Below are 27,726 nucleotides of genomic sequence, written 5' to 3'. Positions count from 1 at the left end.
TGTTCCTCATCTCATGGGGTCAGGGTGACTTTTGCATCATGTGTTAGGACTTGATCTCTATGATGTAATGTTTTGGGTTAAAACAGATTTAAAGGCATTTCAGATCTTGTTGATGACCCTGTTTGGTGACATCAAATGAAGAAACTGGCTGCATAGAGACTCTTATATCACATTAAGATTCAACCGTTTACTTCAGTGTCACCATGATGCTATTATTGTTATGAGTCAGACACAAGACATTTTGCAACTTGTGAGGGGCTTTGGCACAAATGGCTGATTGAATGGGAAAGGGGTAGAGATGCGTGACTGTATGTGTGTGTGTGTGTGTGTGTGTGTGTGTATGTTCAGTATGTGTGTCTGTTTGTAGATAACATACATATTGATGTTACATCTATGACACACTTTGAGGTGAGTTGGCTGCGAGGGCAGAGACTCTATGGGCCTCAGTTGATAATTCCACACATACCATCCTTTACCTGGTAAAGAATGTCTAAAAAATGTACAGTATTTCTATATTACAGCTGACATTATATATACCAGCACCAGTTTCACCACAAAGTAACAACATAGCATGTGTGAGACATATGGAAAATATGAGGTGAAGTGTATCAGATGACAATCCACCTCAGTGAAGAGAGCAGATACAGAATGATACTAAGCTGCAAAGAGGAATGAGCTGTGTGTGTGCGCGCGCGCGCGCGTGCGTGTGTGTGTGTGTGTGTGTCTCGTGTGTGTGTGTGTGTGTTATTTTGTTGGCTGCTGTAGCCAAGCTGACTGTACCCATCAGTCAAGGTTGTGTCTTATTATCGGTCATTAGTATCTACTCAGTAGCGACCTTGACGCTACCTGCTGGAGCATGTATATGTTCTATAGTAGGCAAAATGAATGTGTGTATGCATCTAGACTGCTTTGTTCACTGCATTATAGCGCACTGAACAAAGTGTGTTCAAAAATGATTTTTTACATATACATGTTGTTTTTTAAGCATATGAAGCCTTGATGAGCGGTGAGTTCTGGTTGTATGTGATGAATGGATGCACAGGAGGATCAGAGCAGGTCAGGCAACATGGCCTTGTACATAGGGGGTGGCAGAAAAAAGATGCCACTCACATATTTTAGAGCTACAGGACTAATGCTGGACTAAAGTAAAAGTGCTGCCACCCACAATAAAAAATTGTCTGCCATGCAGGACAGTAGGCTGAGGCCCAACTGCCAGTAATCATTTACTGCCTGGTAACTTTTACCTACTATGACAGATACACAGTAATATGCAAACATTATATCAGTGTATCATCAAATTCTCACACAGGTATTTCACTTATTTAGGATGTGATGCATTTAGGGAATAGTTCAACATTGAGACTAGTTGTATCTTCCCAGAAATATAATTGATTGTTGTTTTTATTGTTTCATTTCTCATTTCAATATAGCAAGACACTGCTTGTAAACATAACCTGTATAAGCAAAAGAGATAGCAACTTAGCAGCATAAAGAGCTTTGTTTTTCTCTTTCCCCATTTTTCTTTTAGTCACATGGTGTAACTTTCAGGGCCATTTCACCTCAAGTGTAGGGACTAGGATAGTTGGCTTGACATCTGCTAGTATTATTAATCTAAATGAGTTGGTCTAAGCAGACAGACTTAATGGCTCTGTCTGTTTGAATATATTAAAATCATCCTTTAGGCCACGCTTGGCCCAGCTGACCTCCTAAACTCTCATGACCTCAGGGATTGATGTGGCTTGGTCATGGTGTCACTATTGTGACAAGGAGACTGATATAGCTTTATTTTTTTGGTCTTGTTCCAAGAAATCCTGCAGCTGTAGTAGTTTGTCTTTTGGGATATACTGACCATACAAAACACAGGTGAATTTCTTTACTCTCAGCACTACCATTGCCTGTCGTGCTGCCATATTTGGGCAGTGCTGCTATTATGGATTTGGGCCTCCCCATTTAACAGCCTAATACTTTGTGTGGCCTGAGGGGCAGCTGGCTGTTTCAGCATCTAACAGCCTGCTGCCAAGAAGAAATGCCAGCATCTGAAAGATCATTGCTCCAGTATAGGATGTTGTAACATGTAATAACCTGTATTTGTAGAGGACGATACAGATATTTAAGAAGCATAAATGAAAATTCATTGGAGAGGATATTAGACAGTGGCAGTGTGCATCCTTTTTCACTCGTCCTTTTTTCTCTTTCTTCTCCCTCTCCTCTCTCAGACATCCTCTGTGTCTGGATGGAGCATTTGGTCTGCTTGGCCTCGTGTCAGAGGGTGATCATGAAGGATTAGAATGCTATCCCCTAATTTTAACATGTTTACTGAGCCATTCGTGTGCGCTTTATGTTTAGTTTAGGTGCTCGTGTGCACGTTCGTGACTGGGTCTGCCTGCGTGTGTGTGTGCGCGTGCTGTGTGGAGACTGAGGGGGCTTCAGGGGGGACAGATGGCTCGTGGTCTGCTCTCGTCTGGTGCTCTGCGCCTGCCAAAGATCAGGCAAAAACAGTTACAGAGCTCTCCACTTTATTCAGCCCTGCTCAACTGGCCAAAATAACAGACGTCTAACTGTTTTAAAGATAGCTATATGGGCTATCAAAATGTTATGGCAGAAATGACATTTAGAGCAGATTTTGTTTTGATTCACAAACAGAATATATTTGACAGTGAATGCCTGGTTTTGTTCTTTGGCTGTAGGAGATTTTCATTGTTAGCAGACTACAGCAGAGTTTTTGACTGGCAGAGAAGCACGTGTTTATATGCCATCTTTCAAAACTGCAAAACCTTACTTAAAAATTTATTAGGGGGATTCCTGCAACTGCTTCATCCGGTTCCCTCAGTTTAAAGACATCATGAAAACAACTGAGTTCAGTGGATCAGGGGAATGGGCAAATTTTACAGAAAGAATCATTTTTCTCTTCAAAGGAGCTTTTAAAATAATTTCTGAAGTTTTGTCTATAAAAACGAATGCCTGGTCAGATCCCAGATAGATCTGGTAGGTGTTTTCCTGGATGTGTGAGGATTGAGCTAAATATGTTTTTCTGCTGTGTTGCTTTGTTAGTGACAATAATGTGGACGAGAAGCTTCTTAGACTTGGCCTCTTTCTTTCCGTAAAGTCTGGAGAAGTGCCACACTGTCTGCTGTAAGGTTCTCCACAGAGAATTAATTATCAGCACCACACACACATAAACGGTACACAGGTGCCAACACTCACACACCAGTAGATACAGTACAGTTGTGTTTACATACACATATGTAATCTGCTTACTTAGATGTACTGACGGAATTGCTAATAAATAGGGCACTGAGGAAAAAAAATGGACAGAGAGACTGGCAAACCTGTCAGAAGAGACAACTTCAGACTTGGTTATGTAACTTTAAATGTCACACTCACTTCAATTTAACCATGCCCTGTTGAATTTAGGAGCCAGATGGGCATTAAGTCTCTCATTCTGTCCAAAGTACTTGCACCTATGGTAGTCTAGCTGTGGGGCTGAGCCAGTGGAACAGTTATAGGACATGTACCTTTGAAGGCTAGAATGAGCTGAAGTTACTTTTTGATATCTGTTGCTTAAATGGACATCAGAGCCATTCAGAGAGTAAGATGGCATAACACAGTCTTTGCCTGTCTGTAACACACATGCAGACGTGCACATGAAAAAAATGGGGGATGGGAGGCTACACATAATTTAGAGATATTCAATGGTGGCAGGGGGAGGAGGAGAAATCAAACAAACCGGTCAAAAAAAGAAAGAGACAGGAAATTGGTAAAGATTTTTAAAAGATCTGAGTAAAAAAGGAGCTGAAAGGTGATTCTCAAAACTTGTACCCCTCCATCGCTATCACTTCTTTTCCACCAGAAATGAATTTGAACACGCTGTGAAGAGGAATAGAGTGGCGATCATCAGTGATGGATGCCTGCAGTTGATGAAGTGCTTTAATCATGCACCTTCGCACACACTGAAGGAGACTTTGAGAGATATTTTTCTTGTCTCTCACATTACTTGAAGAACACCACGGAAAGGGAAGACAGTAAGTGACATGGAATATCCTGCTGTCATTCAGGACAATTTAAACTGACATAGATGCCTCACAAACTGACACAGAAGAAGTTGTCATCAGGTTAATTATGTTTTATCAGTTCATGCTCAAGTTTATATAGCACCTAGAGATACAGAAGCAAGACAAGAACCGATCCATGTTCCTTTGCGTTCTTGGCATCAGTCTGTGTGAGTGACCTGAGTCTGTGCGTGTTTTACACGAGTGTGTTTGTATTTTATCTACATTACAAAATCAGTCCCACAGCATGTACAGTGTGCAGGCAAACACACCCGTGGCTCTAACCCAATGAGGAGTGCGCATCTAGCAAACACTTCTTATTCATGAGTACTTTGTGTGGAACGTAATTCATATTTTACCCATGCACTCATTGAAATGCACACATTTATGTGTTATATGTATTCCTTTCCATATAGATGCATACACACTCACTGTATGACTCATCTTGGATTCAGCTCTTCCAGTTCACCTATGTTACCTACCGTTCACACAAGATTAGCTCTTAATATTGGGAATAGTTGGTTCATCCACTGGTTAGTCATTTGCATTTTTATGTCCCATTACAGGATCACAAAGATTGGAGAATCACTCACAAGAAAATGTCTTTGTGGAGAACTGTCTTTTTGACACAAAAGGTGTTTTAAAATGGTTTATGAACTCCTCTTTAGTCATTACTTTGAAATGGCTTCAGTTCTCAGCAGTGTGGACTATGGATTATTAAAATGATTCAAAAGCTAGCAGTGACTTAGAGGTCTTATTACTAAGAGACACATTTATTAAACTGTAATTTTAAAAATAATTCATAGACTTTGTGAGTGGGATCCATTGTGACATTTAAGCTACATGTGTGTTTTGTATTCATTTCATTTTCGATGAAATTCACAAGGTCATTCATGAGTTTATGATATTCAGTCAGTTATCATCTGTATCTCTACACTAACTAATGGCTATGTGTTATTTAGAGGGCTCTAATGTAATGGCACACCATAGAGAATATGGTTTCTTCACTCTGCAAACAGTGTTGTTCTCTGCCACAGCAGGTCGCTGCTAGCTGCTTTAGAGGAAGAAGCAATAGAGACCAAAATAAAGATAAATGCATAAACAAATACTGGACATATATTCACCAAGAGGTCGGAAATGTGACTTCAAATGAACGCTATTGTTTTTTGGTTTATGCTGAATATCTAGGTTGGTCTTTTCAACATAAATATGCCAGTGCTGTGTTCACTGCCCCCAACTGGACAAACAATTTTATTGCAGGTTTAATTGTTTCTGTGTGTGTGTGTGTGTGTGTGTGTGTGTGTGTGTGTGTGTGTGTGTGTGTGTGTGTGTGTGTGTGTGTGTGTGTGTGTGTGTGTGTGTGTGTGTGTTCTTCCCACAGTATGCATACTTATATAGTAATGTATATTTTTCATTTATTCCTTTTTTTTTTTTATAAGGGGTCCTCCAGTCAGTGCAGCTCATTCTCTTTTATGTGCAGTGCAATCAAAAAACATGTAAACAAAATATTGGGAAACATTAAAACCTACGAAGCAAATAAAATAAAATAAAAAAGATAAAGATAGACACTGAATATAACAAGAGAAACAGCTGGATCAAATGAGTCAATAATGTTTTATTTAATCACTATAGCTTGTCTTTTGGCTGTGCACTCTCATGAACAAAAAACCTTCCAGATGTGCACACGTAAAAAGTGTCCCAGTGAGGACTGTAATGTTTTATGCAGCTGTCATGCAGGAGACTGTCCACCAGAGTCCAGTGTTTAACTGTTGAACAGCATCTGCTTCAGGTCAGATCGAGGGTAGATGAGTAAGGGCAGAGGAGAAGACAGGACTTACAGTAACTAAACCCTGAAATGTTGTTTAGTACCTCTGGTCTCCTGTCGCTGTTTTGCCATGCACCCTGTCATTTTGTTATTTAACTTTGTCTATGCCTCTGTCATCGTCTGTGTGTGTTCTTCTCTTGTTCTGTTTCTGTCTCAGCCTCCCTTATGTCCCTCCTCCATTTATGTATAATCATCCTCTTACTTTGCTTCGCTTCAAGCTGTAACTGATGATTGTTTCCATTATCTCTTCATCTGTGGATGATTTGATTAATCTATTAATCATTTGATGTATAAAATGTAAACAAAAATGTAAAAACACTCAAGGTGGCATCTTCAACCAATAGTTCATCTAAGCCAAATATATTTAGCTTATATCATAAATAAATAATTTGGCAGTTTTCCCATCTGTTTATGTTTAACTAAGCACTGAAACTGTTAATCAGCTAATCATTTCAGCTTTGCTTTCCCTCTTTTTCACCCCTCTTTTACCGTCTCTCTTCACTTGCAGACTTTTTCTTCTCTCAGCTGTACCCCCCCTCCACCCTCCTTTTTCACTCCTCCTCTGTAACTCTTCATTTGTCCCACCTTTGCTCATCTGGAGCCTGTTTTAGGGTGACTTTTTGGCGGGACAGCTATTGATCCAGCTTGGTACACTAGTGTGTAGATTTCACCTGTACAGCTGACGAGCCATTTGGATGAAATCCAATGCGACATTTGAGTTCCTTCCACATCATTGTCAGCATTATTGTACCTGGTCCCAGACAGTATAGAAATGGAAGACCTCATGTGTACAGCAGTAGTAGAACTGCATCACTGCATATGGTGATGAGGTTGCAAATGATTTTTATGACACCTGATTATGCCTCTAACCTCAAACTAAGCACAGAAATAGGAAATTAAATGTATTTAGCTGTCTGACATTTGCTTATTTTATCCCTCCTCTCCCTCTCTTTGTCTCCTTTCTACCTTTCCTCTCTGCCTTCTCAGCTCCCTCCCTCACTTCCTCTGTTTTCTCCCTCTAGTCCCGAAGGGTGCATGTCCCAGGCGACAGAAGGGAGCTATGCCCTTGAGTGAGCTCTGTGCAGCAGGAGCAGAAAAGAGAAAAAAAAAAAACCGTGTTAGCTTAGTATGTGTTATATGTTTTATATGTTCTCTACAAGTATTGTGGATAATAACCAGAATGAAGATGGTGTGTGTACTTTACAGCTCCTCTGATATGGCTGAGGAAGGTAGGGAGATCATTTGGATTAGCCCAGAGCCTTTTTTATTCCTTTTGAATATATAAGCATTTCAGTTTTTTTAGGGTTCGATGTCCATCGATCCATCTATTATATATACCAGCTTATTCCTATTTAGGGTCACTGGAATCTGCTGGCTCTCAGCTCGCTTCCTGTGAAAACCCATATGAGGGTGCCCTGGCTGCTTTGGTGACTCTAGATAACCTTGAGCCAATCACTGGCCCTCATGAGGGCAATGTCTCACACTGAATGTCAGAAGCTTAATACAATTATGGAGTAAAGCAATACTTCAAACAAATATCACAGTGTTTTGGATTAGTACTCTATAGCATAATTATTGCACATTAATCATATTTAGTCAGATTGGTTAGAAATAGTCAGGAGTGAGAGGTTTGTAAGTGGGAATTCAGTCTAATATTGTCATGGATTTAGTTATTAGGCCCGAGCAGGGACCGAGCTCCCAGCGCAGGGACTATTATAATCGCTCAATGGGCAAGGGATGAAGAAGCGTTTACAGCCTTATTTGACCCCCTGAACGTGTGTGAAAACTCACCAAAATTTGCACTCCCCTCAGAATCGCGTCACAATTTGATATTTTATGGGTTTCATAAACGACCTCAAAAGAATGGCTCTGCGGCGCCCCCGACAGAGGTCGAGATACATTGGGCCTATGGGAAGTCATGTGACACTTTTTTCATCGTACAGTCGCAAAACCTGGCACACATCTTCTTCATGTTAGGCCAGGCAAAAAAGCTTATTGTGTCCCGGTCGTGTGACCGACAGGAAGTCCACCAGCTGGGGGTTTATCTCGTTGTCATTGAGTTCGTTGATTATGCTCACCTCGTATTCTTTCGAACTCCTCCTTGGGCTTTTGACCGATCGAGCTCATTTTTGGCCAGCGTCACCTAGACCCATGGGGCTGCAAAAGTTATCCAAATTCTTTGAATAAGTATTACGGTTTTCCTTTGGCGGGCGCGGCAATTTGGCCTAGGCTTTTGGCTCGCCGCCGTTTCTTCAACTTGTAATAACTCTCACACGCATTGTCGGATTGGAATCGGACCAATTGATGAATTGTAGTCCCTGCCGCCCTGGACCCATCTGATTAAACTAAATCCAAATAGGCCATATAGCGCCCCCTGTATAACGATTTGAAAATTGCCATTCAAACCAAACCATTTACTTTGTCAAAATTGTACCAGATTTGGCACACACATCCTTTAGGGCATCCTGATCATAAAAGCCGATCGGACCCATGCCCTAATTTGCATGTGGTTGCCTTGGCGATGACCGGATCTCGCCATTCGTTTCCTATGGGAATTTTGCAAAATGTCCAGATTTTGTCAGAACGGTACCAGATTTGGCACAGACATCCGTGGGGGTCCAGTGAAGGACGTGGTCTACTTGGGGGGGTGTGGGGGGGGCGGATAGCGCCCCCTATGCAGTTGCACTTACTTTGTCAGAACTGTATCAAATTTGGCACAGACATCCGTGTGGCTCCAGGAGAGGACGTGGTCTACTTGGGGCGGTGTGGGTGGGGGGCGGATGGCGCCCCCTATGTTCTTGCACTTACTTTGTCAGAACTGTACCGAATTTGGCACAGACCTCCGTGGGGGTCCGCTGAATGACGTGGTCTACTTGGGGAGGTGCGGTCTCCTCGGGGGAGGGGTTTTGGGGGGGCCGCCGATTTTTGGGGGACGGTCGATTCGGAGGGCGGGGGGGCTTGGAGAGGCGTTTCGTTCGGGGAGGCCGTTCGCTTGGGGAGGCGGTTCGTTCGTGGAAGCGGTTCGCTGGGGGACGCGGTTCGCTCGCGGGGGCGGCTCGCCGGGGGAGGCGGTCCGCTCGAGGCGAGGGCCGATCATCGCCGCTTGCGGGTATATTTGTAAAATCTTTTTCTGAGCTTATTTGAGTGTTCTTGAGCAAAAAAGTAAATTATTCTATTTTGCATTGCTTGTTCTTAAAGTGTCTCCTAAAACACAAATAAGTATCACTTTCAATTAAACCCACTGCTAATTCCCACCTGTTTTCTCAATTGAATTTCCAGAGAATGTCCAACTATATTGTTACTGTACAAGGATAATGTGGTATATATTCTTTTTTCAAAGCTAACCCTTTCTGATTAGAAGTAGCTTCAGCTCAGATTTTAAAAAACTACAAAATGAGAATAACAGAAAGAAACAAGAAAAGATTCACATCCCAAAAAGAGAAATATAAATACATATATACTATCTGTTTACATTTTACTTCCTGCTCATATTAGACTTCCAATTCTCAAATAGTCAATTGTCCAAATAAATAAAAGATGAAATACCACCACCCTAAGAATTTGCATTCAGCATATAATTACAGATAATATATCAAACAATGCTTTGGTTCTGGTGATAGGTTCTAACATAAGAATGATTGAGGTGCGCTGTGCACACGAGCACAACTGTGTCAGAAGAGATAATTTTCCATAAGAGGCTTGACTCTCTTCTTCTGTTGTAACCTCCCTCGTAGCCATGGTAACCTTGCCGTTTCCAAGGAGGCCTGTTCACTGCAGTGCTAGTGTGAAGGGGCCTGTGATCCACCAATCACATGTTCAATTCACCTCTTCTGGTCCAGAGCATCTGTCACTCCCCCTGTCAGCGCTCACGTACACCGCTCTCCATCTCTCCTTTTGAATTTGACTGGTTCTCGCTGACTGTAATGCTCTTTGTCTCTCGTCTGAAAGTTGATCGCACTGGAAAATCCCCATAGCGTAAGAGACGCCATTCTTCTGGACTAGACACTGAATGTGAAAGCAGTGTATGAGGGATGGATGGCTGCATGTGACTGTGTATTCTCTGTGCGAAGTTGTACATCACTGTGTGTGATATTAACAGGCAGCGCTGCCAGAACAGCAGTATTCCTGCTATAAATAATATATAGCTGTAATGCTGATGAACTGTGCTTATTTTTTATTATCATGACACCACAGGCAGGAGGAAAGAGAAGCCCAGTGTTTCCCTGCTAAAACTTAATAACCGGAGCGTTTGTCTACTTATCTGTGTAGACTGACAGCAAAAGGATTTCTTTAGGCCAGTATTCCCTCAGGATTATACCTGTATTGACCAATTCTGCACCACAGTGACAGAGTAGAGGTCAGAGTGGTGGACGGACTTGACCAAGATGTCTTCTTTTAGTCACCATTCCTTATCACAGTTAAGTTGCCTTCGCCGCAAACTTCCCCTAAACTAGCAAATTCATTATTTTGTTTGAGTAATATTTGTTGCTACTACAGCACAAAGGTGTTTTTGAAGATCACTGAACCCTTTCAAAAACATCCTTCAGCATAATGTGAAGTTCTTGAAATAGCCAAATATCATTTATACTCTCTCTAAGGTCAATGTATTTTGTGTATACTCAGAGCAACAGTTTCATCATTTGGCTTCTCACATGAAAATAAAAGCTTTGGGAACATTCAGCTGTAGGTGGTCCTCCCAGATAAGATAATCAGATCACATACCTCCCACAGGTGTAATAGCCCAAGATCAAACATATAACATACAAAGATTGTGCTGCATGTTATGCTTTTTAACCTCAACTGTATTTTCCATTCTGCTCACACAGATAGTGATCAGATTCTGGTACTTTGGGTACCTTTTTAAGAAGAACAGTGAGTGTACTTGGCTGCTTCCTGCACTGAGGTTTAGCTACGGTATGAGCAGGATTTGAGAGGGAAGACAGGTGGGGGTGAGCTTCTCATCCCCAGCTCCCACTCTGCTGACAGCAGTGGAGTGTTAGAGGTGGGAGAACAGAGGGTGCCCCTAATACCAACGGAAAAGCCCCTAATCTCTCAGTTGAAATGTCCCAATTGATTGTTCGGATGGGTGGGCCTCATTGGTGCACGCGCCCCAAAATAGCATCTGGTGTTGTTGTTGTTCTTGGCTCTTATTAGCCATGCGAAACAGCACAAGTAGACACACAGAGAATCGCTACTGCTAGGTATAATGCACTGAGATCCTCCTGGTTGATTCTGTGCAACGAGGTCACACTCAAAACACACACACACTCACACTAGCCTTTGTTCGGGGGAAAAAAAGCTGATAAGCAGGATGGCAATAAAGAGCCGTGTGCTGGCAGAGACCGAGGGAGGCAGGGAGAGTGAACCAGAGAGAATGAGTGGGAGGGATAGAGGGAGAGTGGGTGGGATAACAAGCGCGGGGAGGCGGGGGGGTTGACATATCTTACTCGAGTCATTTTAGCTAAAGTATTTGTTTCAGCTTCTATTTTCAGTTTGGGCCCTCTCCCTGCTTGACTCCTCAACCTTGGATATCAGGATCACAGTCACACTAGCCCACCCCACCCCTCAGAGTAAATGAAGGTGAGAAAGAAAAGGAAGGAGGCAGATAGGGAGGAAGAAACCTCAGCTGTTATGGTAAGTCAGGGTGCTCTTCCTGCACCCACCTCATTCAAAGGTGCATTCTGGTACACGGACAAGCTTGTGTGAGGCAAAGGGGATTTACCCATGTTGACATATTTTTAAAAAAAAAGCTAGATAAAGAGACGGGTGGGAGGGAGGCGGCAGCAGAGATTTGCAGTGCGTCCTTTCTGCAGCGTGAAAGACGCTCAGCGCTTTGTTTACTCACCACTGGAGAAACACATAGACCCCCTCTCGTCTCTTTACCACCAGGCATCCTCTTCTTTTCTTTTTCCTACTCACTACTTTCCACCCAGCATCCCTCTGTCTGATGTGCAGGGCATCGACCAGGCAGCGGAAAGAACTGTTGAGTCTGCTACCTCCAGTGCAGGCATTTCTTTGTGTGCTTTCATTTTTTTATGCTGTGTCCTGTGCCAGTGGCACCTTGCTCTCCACTCTAAGTGGGATGGATGCCCAGGAGGTTAAGGAAAGGACAGAGCTGACTGACTGACTGACTGACTGACTGACTGACTGACTGACTGAGTGGATGACTGGTTGGCTGCTTGACTGACCAGCCACTCTGAGCTCAGGTTTCACTCCTCCTCATACAGAGGAGAGGAATAAAGAGGGAAAGAAAGTGAACATGGCTGTAGAAGAGGGTGCTGTCTTTCTGGCTCAAGTGAGTAGTCCTTACATTTGGATTTATTTTTAGATTTTCAGGTGTGCTTTTTGATACATAAAATTTAGATTAATGTTGTAGGTTGATATTAAGTTGAACAAATATGAGAGAGATTATAACTGAGACTGAGAGACCTAGTCCTCTATCATGTGTAATGACTGAATGGGTGTATTTGAGCATGGAAAGTCAGCTGACCTGCAGCAATCAGTTGAACAGTGCACATTAGGGAAATTGGTGCCTAGACTGTTAGTTTGTGCCACATCCAAAATGTATGCGTGTATATTTATGTTGTTTATACTGAGGCATGTGTTTATTATTAAGCACATTGGATGTTTTTTTCCCTTAAGGGAATGGTTTAAGATTTTTGGAAATTGCCATTCTCCGACACTGATTTAACAAACAAGATATGACATGTTAATGACTGAGTTTTAGAGGCAATAATAGACCATTTTTTTAGCTTTGGTTAGAGCTAGGCTAGCTGTTTCCACCTGTCTGTGATCTTTATGCTAAGGTATCCATCTCCTGGCTCTAGTTTCATATTTTCTGTATATCTCATCTAACGCTCTCAGCAGAAATGTCTTCAGAGTCTTTTTTCAAACTGTTCCTAAGCTTGATTTGTTTTCAGTATTGGTATGGAAATCATCACCAGTACCTTAAGCTTTTAAAACACTGGATCAAGAAATGAATTTACTCATTTGCTCATCCATCCATCTGTTCATTCATACATTTTCTCCCTCACTCACACTGTCATTCCTCCTAGTGGTCATTCGAAAGCAGGGCACTGTCTACACACATCACATTAAACCACATGTGTAGTGCTCCTGAAATGTGTGGTTCTTTCCATCGGCAAAACTACTACCACAGAGGGATGTTTTAAAGTGATAGCAAACATGAGAAGTTTTGTACATTTAAAATCAAAGGAGACTTTATAAAGGGGATACACATTTATCAATATCTTATTGATATTGATAACTTATTGATATTTATCTATATTTAGCAGTGAGGGAAAGCATCTTACTATGAGGGAGTAAGTGGTGGAGGAAATAGGGAAGTTCAACAGTTTAAAGGTGGATTGGTGGGATGAGGCTCTTTGGCACTGCTGGGGGTTGTGGGCTGCCACTGGATGCCCCTGTCTTTGTGCTCACAGAGCTGTGGAGCTCTGAGTGTTTGTGCTGTCAGGAGAGCAGGGATAATGTGAAACAATACAGCTGCTGCCGGTCTGGCTCTCCTCTTCTTAAGCTTGCTTGGTTCACCCAGAGCCTACAGCAATGACATCATGCCCTGTGTCTGTGTTTGTGTGTACATACTTGTACCTGCATGTGTTGAACGTGTACAGAAGTGCACAATAACATTTATACGTTTATGTAACCCTTCTTATCCATGGCTGCCGTGCAAAATGGTGCGTGCTCCATGTGAGTTTCTGGTTTTTTTTATAGTATGTATTAGGTGCAGAACCAGACTGACATCATCTGAGTCTGGCAGCCTGGGGATATCAGCCTTTATACAACTAAAAATCCTCTATCCATGTATCACTATGTTGAAAAGAAGAAGTGCCAAGTACAAATTCAGCGGAAAGGAAAACAATGGCTCTGCAGCTCTAAAGCATCATAAATCTCCATGGTTAGAAAGAAGGAATGTGAACCACCCATATATCTGAAGAGCCTGACAGAAATTGCATCTCAATTCCATACTACATAGCAAGTGTATACACAATGTATTATATTATATTTTGCAATTAGTATACAAGAAATCAATAAAATTGATCGATGTAAACCTAAAAAGAAATGATACAATTTGTACACTGCTGGTTCTCAAGCTGCAACTTTGAAATAGTGCTGCCAATTATACTTAAGAAACATTTTTAAACCTGCCTAAAAGAGATAAATTCCTTATTGGCAAGTATTTATGTAGTAAAAGAAGCTAAAGTAGTTTTGGTAGTTTTAAAATGAGTGTTATTCTGATAAAGGATGCCCAAATTAAGAGTCATTCGATTAAATTGGCCAGGCTGTAGGTGTACCTTTATAAGTCTACTATAATGATAACAAGATATTGCAATACAGAGGTCATTTAACAGTTTCAGTGTTAAAAGTTCACTATAGAGAATGACACAAAGTTATTTATAATGTCCCAGGACAGTACACACCATTGTCATAATGCTTAAAAAACACATTTAAGGGTTTTTTGAGCGGATGAGTTTAAACCTTAAACCTTTACTTTTTGATGATGTAAAAGATTGAGCTTTAATGTGTTGATGTGTTAATATATTGCTCTGAAGTTTTTAAATATGACTCTTAATAGATAGGTGTAATAACCTGCTCAAACCCACAATACATGTTACAGCCCATTGACAACCCTTTAATAGGCTGCTATGTAGTATTTCTCTTTTTCTTTTCCCTTTTTTAGAGCATCTATAGCTACTAGTCTGTTACCTGAGGGCATTTTTAATTAGAACTGAGATGGTTAATTGTCATTTTTACTGCATCTTACCCACAAATTATCTGTATTTTTGACTTTTTTAAGACTGTAACTAGAAGTGATGGTATAATTCACAGTCTTTCCAGTTAGACATTGTGCAGCAGATTTCTGCTCCTTCTCTCACTGTCATCCTCTCACTTCTGTTTAACATTAATGCTTTCCTTCAGGCTTAACCTAGTCTTTAATGTCCCCATTTTCTTTGAACCTCTGATCTATGGAGGCTTAATGATATTTCTCTTACTAATCTGTAGCCCTGTCTCATGTAATGCTTCATTCACAAAGACTTCAAGATCCCTCATCTTGGATGTAGATGGGAGTGGAGGGATGGTTGGATATGTTGGTCACTGGTTTTCACTGCAGGCATTAAGGGATAAACTGATGAGAGCAAAGAACAGTGATTTATGGATGAAGACTATTTAATCTGTTGGCATTTAAGCTCAGGCAGAGGCAGAGTGAGATGCAGGGGGTGGTAGTTCAAAGATTGAACTACTCAGTTATACATCAGCCTCCAAAAGCAATCAGTTGTCTTCTATTAAATATCTACAATAAATGATTGAAAGAAGACCACAGTACTGTCATGTTTGACTTACATAACGTGTGATGGTGTAAATTACTTGGTAATTGTCCTGCGTGCTGTCCGTCCACAGCTCTGAGACCCATCTATTTTCATGTCTGAGGCTTTAGACCAGCAAAGCATTTGGTGACAAGCAGAGTCATGGTTCACACAGAAATATTATACACAGCATTGCACACTCTAAGAACACATGCCGGTTATGTAAGATACATGGCAAGTGTAGGGATATGTACAGTACCAGCATGCAGACATGCACACAGACACACACATGCTGCACAGATATTATATTAAGAGGAAAGACTGGATGATGAAGCCAGGGTTGATATTGATATTCTCTCCAAACAGAATTGGGCAGAAACTGGCTTTCAGTCATATGAGGTTATGCAGAAAGTCAAGTAAATAAATTAATGGTGTACATCTTAAAGCAGAAAATGTGAATGAGAGTCATGATAATGGCATGTAGACATAATGTGGCAGATAGAGGCAGTACCATGTAAAAGAAGTCAGTGAGTTCACTTCAGTGACAGTATTGAGGTGGGACACAGAATGCCTTTTGGCTGGGTGGAAGCCAAAGTGTTTATTACAGATCATCATGAAGGACATTGGTTCTTGCTATCAATGTCCGTAACTAACAGATAGAAAACCTCAGTGTAGGAGTCCAGAGTTTTGATAGTTTTATTATGTTCCTTTATGATAATGAATTAAATCATGTTTTCATGATTAGTCATGTTGTTACGTTATAGCATAGTATTATAGCGTTATAGCTATAGTATTTTACCAGTTTGGTTTTGAATCGCAACATCGCTTGAGCTGTCTTATCAGTCTGCTCTTCAACATTGACAAGTCAAATGATGTTACTTCTGCACATGCACCTGTTAATGGTAATGACTGATATTTATCAAATGTATTTATTTTTTAACGATTACTTTGGGGGCTTGTCATGCCTTTATTTTTGCTGTGGGCCTTGGAGAGGCAGACAGGAAAGACTCAGGGAGAGGGGGAGAACTTTGACAAAGGTCGGCGGTCGCACCTAAACTGCACACTGTGCCTATGTACATGATTCACTCACATTATGGTTGTTCAGTTATTATGCTGCTTCAGGCTCTCTGACACTATTGTATCACAAGAACAGAAGCATCATTAGTGGTTCAGTGCTATCAAATAGACCTGTGGGGGTTGGGAAAAGGAATAAGACATTTCGGGATATGAGCTGATTGGCTGCAAAGATATGAGTGTTGGCTTTATGGTCTCTTGTAATCAGGAATTGGCTTGGTTTCCAGTTAAAGCTGCCTCATCTGCAATTATTTTGTTTGTCTACACATGCGTGCATGAGCACAGAGAAAAATGTTTTCCTCTCAACTTATCTGTGGAACAATCTGGTGCTGGATGTCTTGTTCACTCACATTTGGCTTTAGGTCAGATCCCTCTATGTTCGTCAGAGTTATTTCTGGAAAAGCATGGTACAGGGAGAGTACAATGTTGGATAACAGCTCGTACTGTTTGGCCCTGCTGAGTTTATCCTAAGTGTCTCTGGATGCAGGGCTAAATTTAGCAGGTCTGGGCTTTTGATAATTCAGGGGTTTTAATTTTTGAGCCTCTATCATGAAGCAGCATTTCACAGCTTCTCTCCCTCCTGCTCTCAGCAGCTCCAGTGCTGAGTGCTACAAAATGCTCACTGCAAAAGGCTGCTGTGAAGAAGGAAGAACAAATGTGCAGAGTTTGCTGTGTGTCATTTAATGTCAAACCTGATGTCCTATGGGCTAACATGAGCTAACTGAAAAGAAACGCAACTTAACTTCTTTCTCTTTTTAGCTTTTTCTTTCTCTTCTTTGTCTGCTCTCATCCTTCTCTCGATCTCTCCCACTCACACACACATGCACATGCACACCACCATTTCTTATGGGGCAAAACATGCTTACCTCAACATTTTATTTTAGTGTGCAAAGCCCTATTTCTGTAGTGAAATAAAGGACAGCCAAGCAGAATAGAGGATGCTCTGCTTCTCATAACACAGGGGCGTAGACTCATAACTGTTTTACTGGTGGATTCAGAAGAGATTTCTATGGAAGAGAGGAAGTCTCTCTGGCAGCTGTAAGGACCACTCAGTCACTGACCTCTTTCCATTTGGGAATCAGAGACATTTGGATTTAGCAAAGCTGAAATAACAGTCCGGTGGGATCAGATGCAGAATGGAGGATGACTTGAATTGTTGGGTTGATACTCCGTGGCTTTTTCATGGATTCTAGTGTTTTAACATTGGGTTGATTTGTGGACTTGTAGATGGATTTTAATGGGAAAATGGACCCCCTGAATGTTTGGACAATAGCTTTATTTTTTCCTGTGTTGACATGGTTTTGGATGTCTGAGAAATTATGACAGAATTCTACCTGGTACTGTAATGTTTTCATATTTAAAGCTTCTTTTACTACCAATTTGATATTTTGAGGCAGATAAGCATGTGGCCAATGTTTGACTTCTGTCTTTGTCTTGTCTCCCTTTCTTTCTCTCTTTCACTCTCTTTGTTTCCTTCTCCCCAGTCTGACAGTAATGCCAGTTACCTGCGAGCAGCCCGAGCAGGGAACCTTGAAAAAGTCCTTGACTACCTCAAGTCTGGGGTTGAGATTAACATTTGCAATCAGGTAGGGTTTTTGTGAGACTGTTATTAAGAAGCTTAAGTCTTGTGTGTGAGCGTCTGTCCTCCTTGGGATTGAAGAAATATTTTAAGTCTTTTTTTTTTTCTACAGACATAAACATCCATTCACCATAATGCTGCATCAGCTGAGAAATTGAGGGCTCTAGGGCTAATGTGTAAAAACACAGTTATAACTAACTCTATCAAATATATTTCTTTCTCAGAATGGTCTGAATGCTCTTCATCTCGCCTCTAAAGAGGGGCATGTAGAGGTTGTTGCTGAGCTGCTGAAGCTCGGAGCCACTGTGGATGCAGCCACAAAGGTAAGGCCCATCACCTATCGTAGCTCAGGTGTCATTATGGAGGACTATATTTGGATACAAATTATGGCTGCACTGTAGGATTAGTGAACATGCAGTTAAAGTACGACTACTCCCAGTGTGCAGGTTTTTCTTAGGGTTTAATGTTGGATCAATGTTTAATCATCCCTGTGAAGATTGCTGCTGGAAAAAGTGAGAGTTAAGCAAGGAGAAATAAAATATATGTCAATTTGAGGCAAAATTAGTTCCATAAAAAATCAGCAGAAGGTATTTATTGGAAATGTATGCAATGAAATACAAAGTAGGCAAAAGCAGCAGCTGCAGCAGTAGTGTTGTATTTTATTTAGTCTATAATATATGCTGTGATGCATCAGGGGAGGGCTTCTTCCTTTGAAGCATCTTTGCTCTGAGGCTAAATGAGGTTGAGAGGCTGAGCCATTGAAAATATTATTCAGATTTTTGCCCAGAAGGCGTTTTACTCCCATTTTATTCTCCTTCAGCCTCTCTACTACAGGCCAAATGCCTAATGTTGACATAAACAAAGGACACAATGAAATATTCAAGATCAAGGAGAAAATCTCCCCAATTAAAGCCTCTCTCTACTGTGACCCTGAGGATGCAGAGGGATTAGCTTCAGATCTTGGGAATCCACTACCTACACCCTGGTTTCCCATTGTAGGCAGCCGATGGAGACAATTAGGGAGGCAGTGCTATCGAGGATTCCTAGATTTAGAAGCAGTGTTTTGTTTACAGTGTGTGGTTGTTTGATGCTTAAGTTAATTGTGTATCTGCCCCTCTAATGTTGCACTGCTCTTGTGGGAGAATTTGAAATGTAACCCTTATGAAGCTTAGAGTGTTGAGCTTGTCAGAATAATGTTGATTTTACTGTAATTTTTAATGTTGTTTTACTGGATTGTACATGAAGAGTGAACTGTGAACATCGAACAGAGATAGCTGTTCAGTTTAGAACAGGGAGCTTTAAGTGTCTTTAATAGTGTCATTGTACTAGAATGCACTAACATGAAAGGTGTTCATGGTGAAACCCTGTCTCCAAGTACATTTATATCATACTTGCCAAATATTTTTTAGGGAACTGTGCAATCAATTGCTACAGTTTTGTACCAGAAGTCAGGCTTATCATTTGATGTTTGTGGCATTGTACCAGTTCCCTCTAGGATGTCATGCCTGTGTGGGTACATACAGTATTTTTTATGAAAGGGTCTGATACGTACCATTTGCAAACAAAAACACAGCGCAGAAAAGTTAGCTTTGTCTGCATTATATACCATATAGTCTCTGCATTATCCTGCTTTGTGCTTTGGCAAATGTAGCGATCTGGTTTCCCTGCTACAGTATCCAGTTCATGTGACAGATGATCAGTATTGTGCAATAGCACTTGTCACAAATGACAGAGCCCAGTATCACGCGGCCAGGAGACAGACTGGGGCTCAAACCTGCCTTCACAAGGACCTGAACAGGTTCATAAAAAGCTCTCTGCTGCTTTATTTATGGCTATGGCTCAGCCGGAGATCATTTATGTGTGGGACGTGGGTCATCGGATGTGACACATTGTTGGCAATGGAAGTTTGGGGCGGAGAACACCAGAGGTACAAAAGTGTGGTTGGCATGAGGGGATTCACTAGGGCACATGGCTACTGACATGAACATATAGACACACTATAGTGACAAACACACACACACACACACACACACAAGTAATATGTTAGAACAGGTGGCGCAGAGCTTAACACACATTCCTGTGGTTGTTCTGTGTAATCCAGAAAGGAAACACTGCTCTACACATAGCTTCACTGGCTGGCCAGACGGAAGTCGTCAAAGAGCTGGTCACCAATGGAGCCAATGTCAACGCACAGTCTCAGGTGGAATACACTCAACATGGACACACACACACCTGTGCATGATGTCAGTTTGACACCGAGGTCCCATTGGTGTGCATCTAGACTCTGAAATGTCTTAAATGTAATTACACTGCTGTGATGCCCACACTGGTTTCGATGGTGCTGTATGATGAAGTCACTGACACTGATTGAATCAGTCAGTGGAGAGAGCCTCACTGACAAAATCTGGCTTCATGCCAACTAGGTCTCTGCCTCTCATTAAAGTGCTATCCTTGCATTTTACATTTAACTCTATTAGATCTATTTCTGCTTTTTCTTATCAAACCCTAAAAACTGGAATGTGATAGAAACACAAAAAGACTTACAGACTTTACCTGAACACTGTTTTGTCATTCATATCTTTTGAATATCTATCACCCTGAAGACTCTGACAACATTTCATAGTGTAAATCTCATAATTTAAATCATATTAGGATATTTTACATTAAATTCATTATTATGATGCAGGAAAACCTCAGCTGCACTCAGATGATGAAAAATGCACCCTGAAATCTAAAATACCTGATTGCAAGGAAACATTGATGGATTTGTAGTATAAGCAGTGTGTGTGTGTGTGTGTGTTTTTGTCTATGTTGTGTGCAGAATGGCTTCACTCCTTTGTACATGGCAGCCCAGGAGAATCACCTGGATGTGGTACGGTTCCTTCTGGAGAACGGCGCCAGCCAGAGTATGGCCACTGAGGTACTGTATATATGTTTGCATTTTTGTAGTTGTGTGTGTGTGGTTGTGTGTGTGTGTCCTCTGATGTATATGTGTGTCAGTCCAGTTTCGACCTTTCAGTTGAGGTATTGTTTTCTGTCATGTTTTTCTCTGCCTCTATCATGTGATCTTACATCTATTGTACTAATCAGCTTCATGTCCTCTCCTCCTCTGTTTGCTTCCCTGTCTCCATCCTGCCAACCCCACTCACTCCACATCTACCTGTGTCCCTTTGTTCTTTGTTCTTTACTTCCCTGCCACTGTATTTTTCTCAGCATTTAGCCTCACATTCTTGTTCTCTCTCGCTCTGTCTTTCCACCCTCCTCTCCTGCCTTCCTCCCCATCTCTTCAAGAGGTATATAAGCAGAGCTTCATTGATTGGTAGTGTGGTGGTGGAGGCATAGTGACCTTGAGTGGGTCACAGATGATGTCCGCTCCGCTCCCTGCCTCTCCTTCACAGCTACTGCTGCTGTTACTGCTCTGATTTTCAGTGCTCTGCACCGCATATACACCCAATTACCAGTCACCACATGTACGCATGCATGAGCAGGTGCACATTTGGAGATAAGTAGCTGAACAGGTTAATGGAATAAGCAGTCCAATATATAGTCTATTGGTTTATATTTAGATACTAGAACATCAGGACAGCACCTGTCCAGCATCAGTGACAGTTTATCTGTCCTAATGTGCAGGATGGCTTCACCCCACTGGCAGTGGCCCTCCAGCAGGGCCATGACCAGGTGGTCTCCCTGCTGTTGGAGAACGATACAAAGGGCAAGGTGCGCCTTCCTGCCCTACACATTGCCGCCCGCAAGGATGACACCAAGGCCGCGGCCCTGCTCCTGCAGAATGACCACAATGCGGATGTCGAGTCCAAGGTGAGTGACAGTGCTGACGTAGCCTGTTTCCAGTGGTGGCTCTTCAGATGGTTTTTATTTTTGTGTTTTTTTCTTTTTGACTCTTTGATAGTGTGTTTATTTAATTATGTGGATTATCAATATTACTGGCTTTCTTTGTCAGTTTTTGTTTCTTTCTTTTCTTTCTTTCTTCTCCTTCTATCTTAGTTGAATTTGTTTTTGATGCTCTTTTTGGCAGAAAGAGGTAAGAAGGGAGAGAAGGACATTGTTGTTTTTGTTCATACCGAGTCACATCATTGAACAGGACAACAATTATTTACTTATTTTAGTAATGTGTGCATTCAATTTTTTTTACAGAATATGAGAATTTGTGAATGCAATTGATTTTATCTAAATCGTAAATATCAAGTGACGTTAAAAACTGATTTTTTTTTTTTCATTTTGTACTGAGCTCCTTCTCCCCTCTGCCTGCTCCTCCACTTCATGTCAGTGGAGGCCTTTTTCTATTTTTTGCTCTCTAACTGCCCATTCTCTCCTCTCTTGGCTGACTTTGTAGATGATGGTGAATAGAACAACAGAGGTACACCTCTACTCTGTACATTACGTAGTCTCTCCATCGCAGCTCATAAAAACTCAGAAAAACAACACTTCAGTGCCCCTGGATTGATGCAATAGTGATTCTGCAGCCCTTCGTCACTTCCCCCTTTTCCATTTGAAGTCAATCTTGTCTTCCTCTCCATTGCTTCATTCATGTAGTGGATATCTCTAGTCATAGATAAGTTGAGAGTAGAGCATGTTTCACTAATAGTGATCAGTAAATCCAGAGGCTGGAGGCTTGGGTATCAAGGTTCTCCTTGATTCTCGTGGTTTCATGGTGTACAAAATTTAATGTCTGGCTCTTGTTTTTGGCAAATCTTTATGGCGAAATCTTATCCTGATATGATCTGACCACAGTCCTTCCATGAAACTGACTGACATGATAACCAGTGCTAGCATGAGAAGTGGTTATCATTCATTGAAAAGCAGCGGTTTGTCCATAACCTGCATGGCGACCAAATTCCCACTGAGCTGTAAAAGAACCCAGCCTTCTAGCAACAGCAAGTCTAAATAGTTAACTGACCTACCCTTTATTGATTTCTTGTACTTCAAATCCTCAACCCTTGCACCTAAAGCATTTTGCATGGGACCAAAGCAACAAGCTATAGTGATGCTGCTTCTAGCAGGAGGACAAGGAGGCCTTTGTCACTCCAAAGCCAGGTCGTTACCTTCTGTGTTTGCTTGTGTTGGTTAGCATTGTTTCTGGCTTTGGCAGCCTGGCTGGTTATTTGCCTTTTTTTGATCTCAGGCTCATTGTGGTCAAGAAAGTTGCATAGTGATTTGATAGAAAATGGAAGAAATTTATTTTATTTTAAAACACAAGATTATGTACTATCCACAGAAAAAGATTTTTTTTTTGGTTAATTTTAATTTTTGATTACTCTTTTAATGATTCTGAAGGATAAAAAATCTTTTGAAAGTGCTGATAGTTGTAGCATAGTAGGTAGGTTTTGGTTTGGGACTACAGAATCAGCAGAGTGGATACACATGTCTGGGATAACAGCTTCCCATATTGGTTAACTGAAATTGGGATTGTAGTGATTTGTTAACTTAGCATAAGATTCAGACACTCATTGGACAGATTAAATCCAGTGAACCTGCTTTGGCAGCTGTTACTCACTGAGCCAGGGGTTTGGACAGGAAATGTCTCTGATTTAAGATGTTACCAAAAGAACATTTGGTTCCTTTGCAGGACACAGGGGGATTCACAGTAATTTCCTCTAAATAATATCTGTCAAAATTGAATTGTGTATCAAACGCCTACGTAACTGAAGTGTATTTTACCCAGTGTGTTAATGTAAAGATAACTATATTTAGGTGTGTCAGCATGCCATTGGCCCCATGTTTGATGCTTAAATAAAAGGACTTCTTCTATCACTGACAGAAAAGTCAGGTGTTAATGTGCAGTGTATAGTGCAGTTTGTCCTCGTCTGATGGGGTGTGATTGTACATCAACCATAGACCTATGTGGACAGCTATAAAGGTCAAGGTCTCTACTGGACTGTACATGTCAGGTGTGTTTCTCTGTTTGTAATATGATGTGTGTGCTTGTCTGTTTGCATGTGTGTGTTGTCCGGTGTTCTCCAACCCTTAGAGTGGTTTCACACCGCTCCACATCGCAGCTCACTATGGCAACATTAACGTGGCCACGCTTCTGCTGAACCGAGGGGCTGCTGTGGACTTCATGGCTCGGGTGAGTTTATTCTGCCCTCTGCTGTTTGGAAGGAGTATTACCAATACTCAAGGAAAACAAGTGACATTACATGATGTATAATGCTGCATATGGTGAGAAAATGGTCATAAGCAGCTGTGAACCACTGGTTTCCAGAAGTTATTATTAAGCAGGATTTCAGCTCCCAAAATGTCTTCTGTGTAAAAGACATGCTGTATTCATTCCTTAATTTTTAGGCTCATTACCAACGAAACACATTTTTATGAACGCAGACTCAGTCTACACTTTGTATTTTACTATGAGCCCTTCAGGTTTTGACCATCAAGAGACGACAGAAATTTAAAATGTGAGATGTGGGCAGAATTATTATTAGCAGACCTGACATTGAGAGGTGAAGGCACATGCTGCTGCTACTATAAGAGAAAAAAAAACTAACAATACCCACATTAACTGTAGGTGTTAAGTTAGCTCTTATTTTCATTTACACCTGTTAGGACTTTTCAGCATTAACAAATTATAACAATGAGGGTTTGTAACAAGCTAAATTAAAACATGATGCACAACTCAAGAACTATGTATCATAAAATCTAAAACAGTAAATCCATATATAGTAGAATCATTTCAGCATAATTGTTACACAATCTGTATTATTAGTTGTTCAGTGTTCATTATACAGTAGGTGCATCCTTTTTATCCCGTAGCATTCGTAATGAAACGCGTAAATGGAGAATAATTATTATTTACATATACATTGTGATCCAAGAGGGGACACCATTAAAATGTTTTGTTACCACATTAGGTATTAGCACGCCAGAATCAACAGTGGTCTGTAATTACATCAGCTAGTGTGTGAAAGAGTGTTGGTATTTGTGCTGCCTTTTGACACTGATTACAACCTAGGGCCAGAAAGTCGTAGTGCAGCAGGGGCTATAGATGGGTTTAATCAGTGGAGCTGCTTCACAACAGCTTGCTTGATAATAAAAGACAATGCACCCTTAATAAGGAGGGTTTATATTAGCGTCTGTTTATATTAGCAGAGGGTTTATATTAGAACTGGCCAACTCGATATAAAAAGAATTGCAATGTATTTACAGTTCACAACTTGTGATTTAATACACCAAATTAATTAATTCAGGTGAACTATAGACTTTCTAAACAAGAAACCATTACATCTAATTAGACAGCTGACTCATAACATTTCTTCTCCTTTGTCCAGAATGACATCACTCCACTTCATGTGGCAGCAAAAAGGGGCAACAGCAACATGGTCAAACTGCTGCTGGATAGAGGGTCCAAAATTGATGCAAAGACCAAGGTGTGACATGAAATTTAGAATTTTGCTATTTCATTCAGTAATTAACTATTTGTTATACTAACCATGTCAAGTGTACGCTGTATATTCTTCACTGCTTTCACTCGAACCACCCAACCATCGCAGAAATTCCACGATTCGTGATGAGTTGTGGACCTGAAAAGGCAGAAAAGGCAGCAACTAGGATTTTAAATTTCCTACAATTTATCACATTTGCCTTGTGTGTTGCTTTTTAGGATGGACTGACACCTCTTCACTGTGGGGCAAGGAGTGGACACGAGCAGGTTGTGGAAATCCTACTAGACCGAGGAGCACCCATCTTGTCTAAGACCAAGGTAGCTACTGGGACGATCAATTCAGGAGACACTGCTTTCTTCAGAGCAGGAAAGGAAAGGTCACATCATATCACTTTTTTTTTTCAGGTGCTGTTATGAAATATATTAGAACAGGTCACACTTAACTTTAAACAGCGTTTACATTATTAATAATGCTGTAATACACTTGTTTGCAAAAACTTTCTTACCACACAGAACCATTTGAAATCTGTTATCCAATCAGATAGCAGGTCTGTTGTTGTTGCTGTAGCGTTGTCGCATTGTCTCCATAACGTCTGTGCGACCTCTCCAGAACACCTGCCTCCGCTGCATAGCCCTACCGTTTGACCACGCAGGACGACCAGTGTAACAAAATAGACATTGTTGTAATGACCTCGTTATAACAATGCTCTTGTAACCTTCTCAGCAACTTCCTTCACAGTCTTTCTGTGCAGCGCATGGCCATGTCCTAACTTACTGTGTCTGTCTGTCCATCTGTCTGTGTCCGTCTGCATGTGTCTCTCTCTCTCTGTCTCGCTCTCTTCCTCTCCCTCTTTCTCCCCCCCCCCCCGCCATAGAACGGCCTATCACCGCTCCACATGGCCACTCAGGGGGACCACCTGAACTGTGTCCAGCTCCTCCTCCAGCATGACGTACCGGTGGATGACGTCACCAACGACTACCTGACAGCGCTACACGTTGCTGCCCACTGCGGTCACTACAAGGTGGCAAAGCTCATCGTGGACAAGAAGGCCAACCCGAATGCCAAGGCCCTGGTAAGGATAAAGGATGGACAGTGTGATGAGGGTATAAATGGGATGAAAATGAAAACATTAAAAAACATTATAATGTGGGGCAAACGCAGATTGAGGCAGTATAGGTCTTGAATTCTGAAATCAAGATTTAACTTAACTTAAACAAAGGGATACAAAACAGATTTGTTTGAGAAGGACTAAGAATCTTGACAAAAGTTTTCTTCCTGACTTGTGGTTTTCATTTACCACTCAGTCCTTTCCTGGCAGATCACTGGCTTCCCCTTACCAACTTTATACAAAAAGTTACAGATGTTGTGTGGGTTTGGACAGTTCGTCACTTACTGGATATCAGTGGAGGCTCTGCAGTGTGGACTTTACACCGAGATCTATTGTTTCTTATTTTCTGTGTGTGCAGAATGGTTTCACTCCACTTCACATTGCCTGCAAGAAGAACAGAGTCAAAGTGATGGAGCTGTTGCTTAAACATGGAGCATCTATCCAAGCTGTCACTGAGGTACTAAACCAGACTGGGCCTGATTTACTCTGTTCTGTGTGGCAGCTGTTTTAGCTCTTGGCTCCAAAATTTGGTTCTTTATACTATACTGACTTTTAACTATTCTGAGCTGTATTATTTACTACATTGTGACTTGTCTTTGTTTGGACTTGAAGTCAGAGATTCAGTGAGTGAATTAATAATCTTATCTGTTCCCCTGCAGTCTGGCCTGACACCCATCCATGTGGCAGCCTTCATGGGTCATGAGAACATTGTTCATGCACTCACACATCACGGAGCATCACCCAACACAACCAACGTAGTAAGTGATTTTATCGCTGTTATATCACTGTTACAGCTTTTTTATGTTTCTGTTTAGAGTTCATATCCTACACTGGTGCCTATGTAAATCTCCCACTGATACTGTGTTTGTGTGTCTTCTAGCGAGGCGAAACAGCTCTCCACATGGCAGCCAGGGCAGGCCAGGCAGACGTAGTCCGGTACCTGCTCAAGAACGGAGCCAAGGTGGACACCAAGTCCAAGGTTAGAACACTGAGCCTCATTGTCAGTGTCTCTGTTGGGGAGAAAACAACAATGATGAAATACTGGGCCAAAAATCACTTTGTTTTTCTTTGCAGGATGACCAGACAGCATTGCACATCTCCAGTCGGCTGGGGAAAGTCGACATTGTCCAACAGCTGCTGCAGTGTGGTGCTTGTGCGAATGCTGCCACCACCTCAGGCTACACCCCCCTTCACCTGGCTGCCCGCGAAGGACACCAAGATGTTGCTGCCATACTGCTGGAGAATGGAGCCTTGCTCTCGTCCTCGACCAAGGTGAGTCTGATGAAGGATCCTATCTGAGTGTAAAACATAATGGAGCTGAATTTCTCATTTTTTCTCATAATACTACATACACTCAAACACAAACACATCTGA

General features: G+C 41.5%; 1 protein-coding gene across 1 annotated transcript in view; it reads left to right on the top strand.

Annotated features, from left to right (window-relative positions):
- The window catches only part of LOC113132133 (ankyrin-3-like), an 85,243-nt gene that overhangs the window by 11,311 nt on the left and 46,206 nt on the right, over positions 1-27,726 (top strand). Inside the window, exons 2-14 of the mRNA XM_026310007.1 lie at positions 17,756-17,857; positions 18,075-18,173; positions 19,952-20,050; positions 20,672-20,770; positions 21,481-21,666; positions 23,837-23,935; positions 25,131-25,229; positions 25,463-25,561; positions 26,119-26,316; positions 26,711-26,809; positions 27,012-27,110; positions 27,233-27,331; positions 27,427-27,624. Of these exons, the coding sequence (XP_026165792.1) occupies positions 17,756-17,857; positions 18,075-18,173; positions 19,952-20,050; positions 20,672-20,770; positions 21,481-21,666; positions 23,837-23,935; positions 25,131-25,229; positions 25,463-25,561; positions 26,119-26,316; positions 26,711-26,809; positions 27,012-27,110; positions 27,233-27,331; positions 27,427-27,624 (1,575 nt within the window). The remainder of the gene's footprint in view (positions 1-17,755; positions 17,858-18,074; positions 18,174-19,951; positions 20,051-20,671; positions 20,771-21,480; positions 21,667-23,836; positions 23,936-25,130; positions 25,230-25,462; positions 25,562-26,118; positions 26,317-26,710; positions 26,810-27,011; positions 27,111-27,232; positions 27,332-27,426; positions 27,625-27,726) is intronic.

The sequence above is a fragment of the Mastacembelus armatus genome, chromosome 15 (assembly GCF_900324485.2).
Source record: "Mastacembelus armatus chromosome 15, fMasArm1.2, whole genome shotgun sequence".
Lineage (NCBI taxonomy): Eukaryota > Metazoa > Chordata > Actinopteri > Synbranchiformes > Mastacembelidae > Mastacembelus > Mastacembelus armatus.
This window is presented reverse-complemented; position numbering and strand designations above follow the sequence as displayed.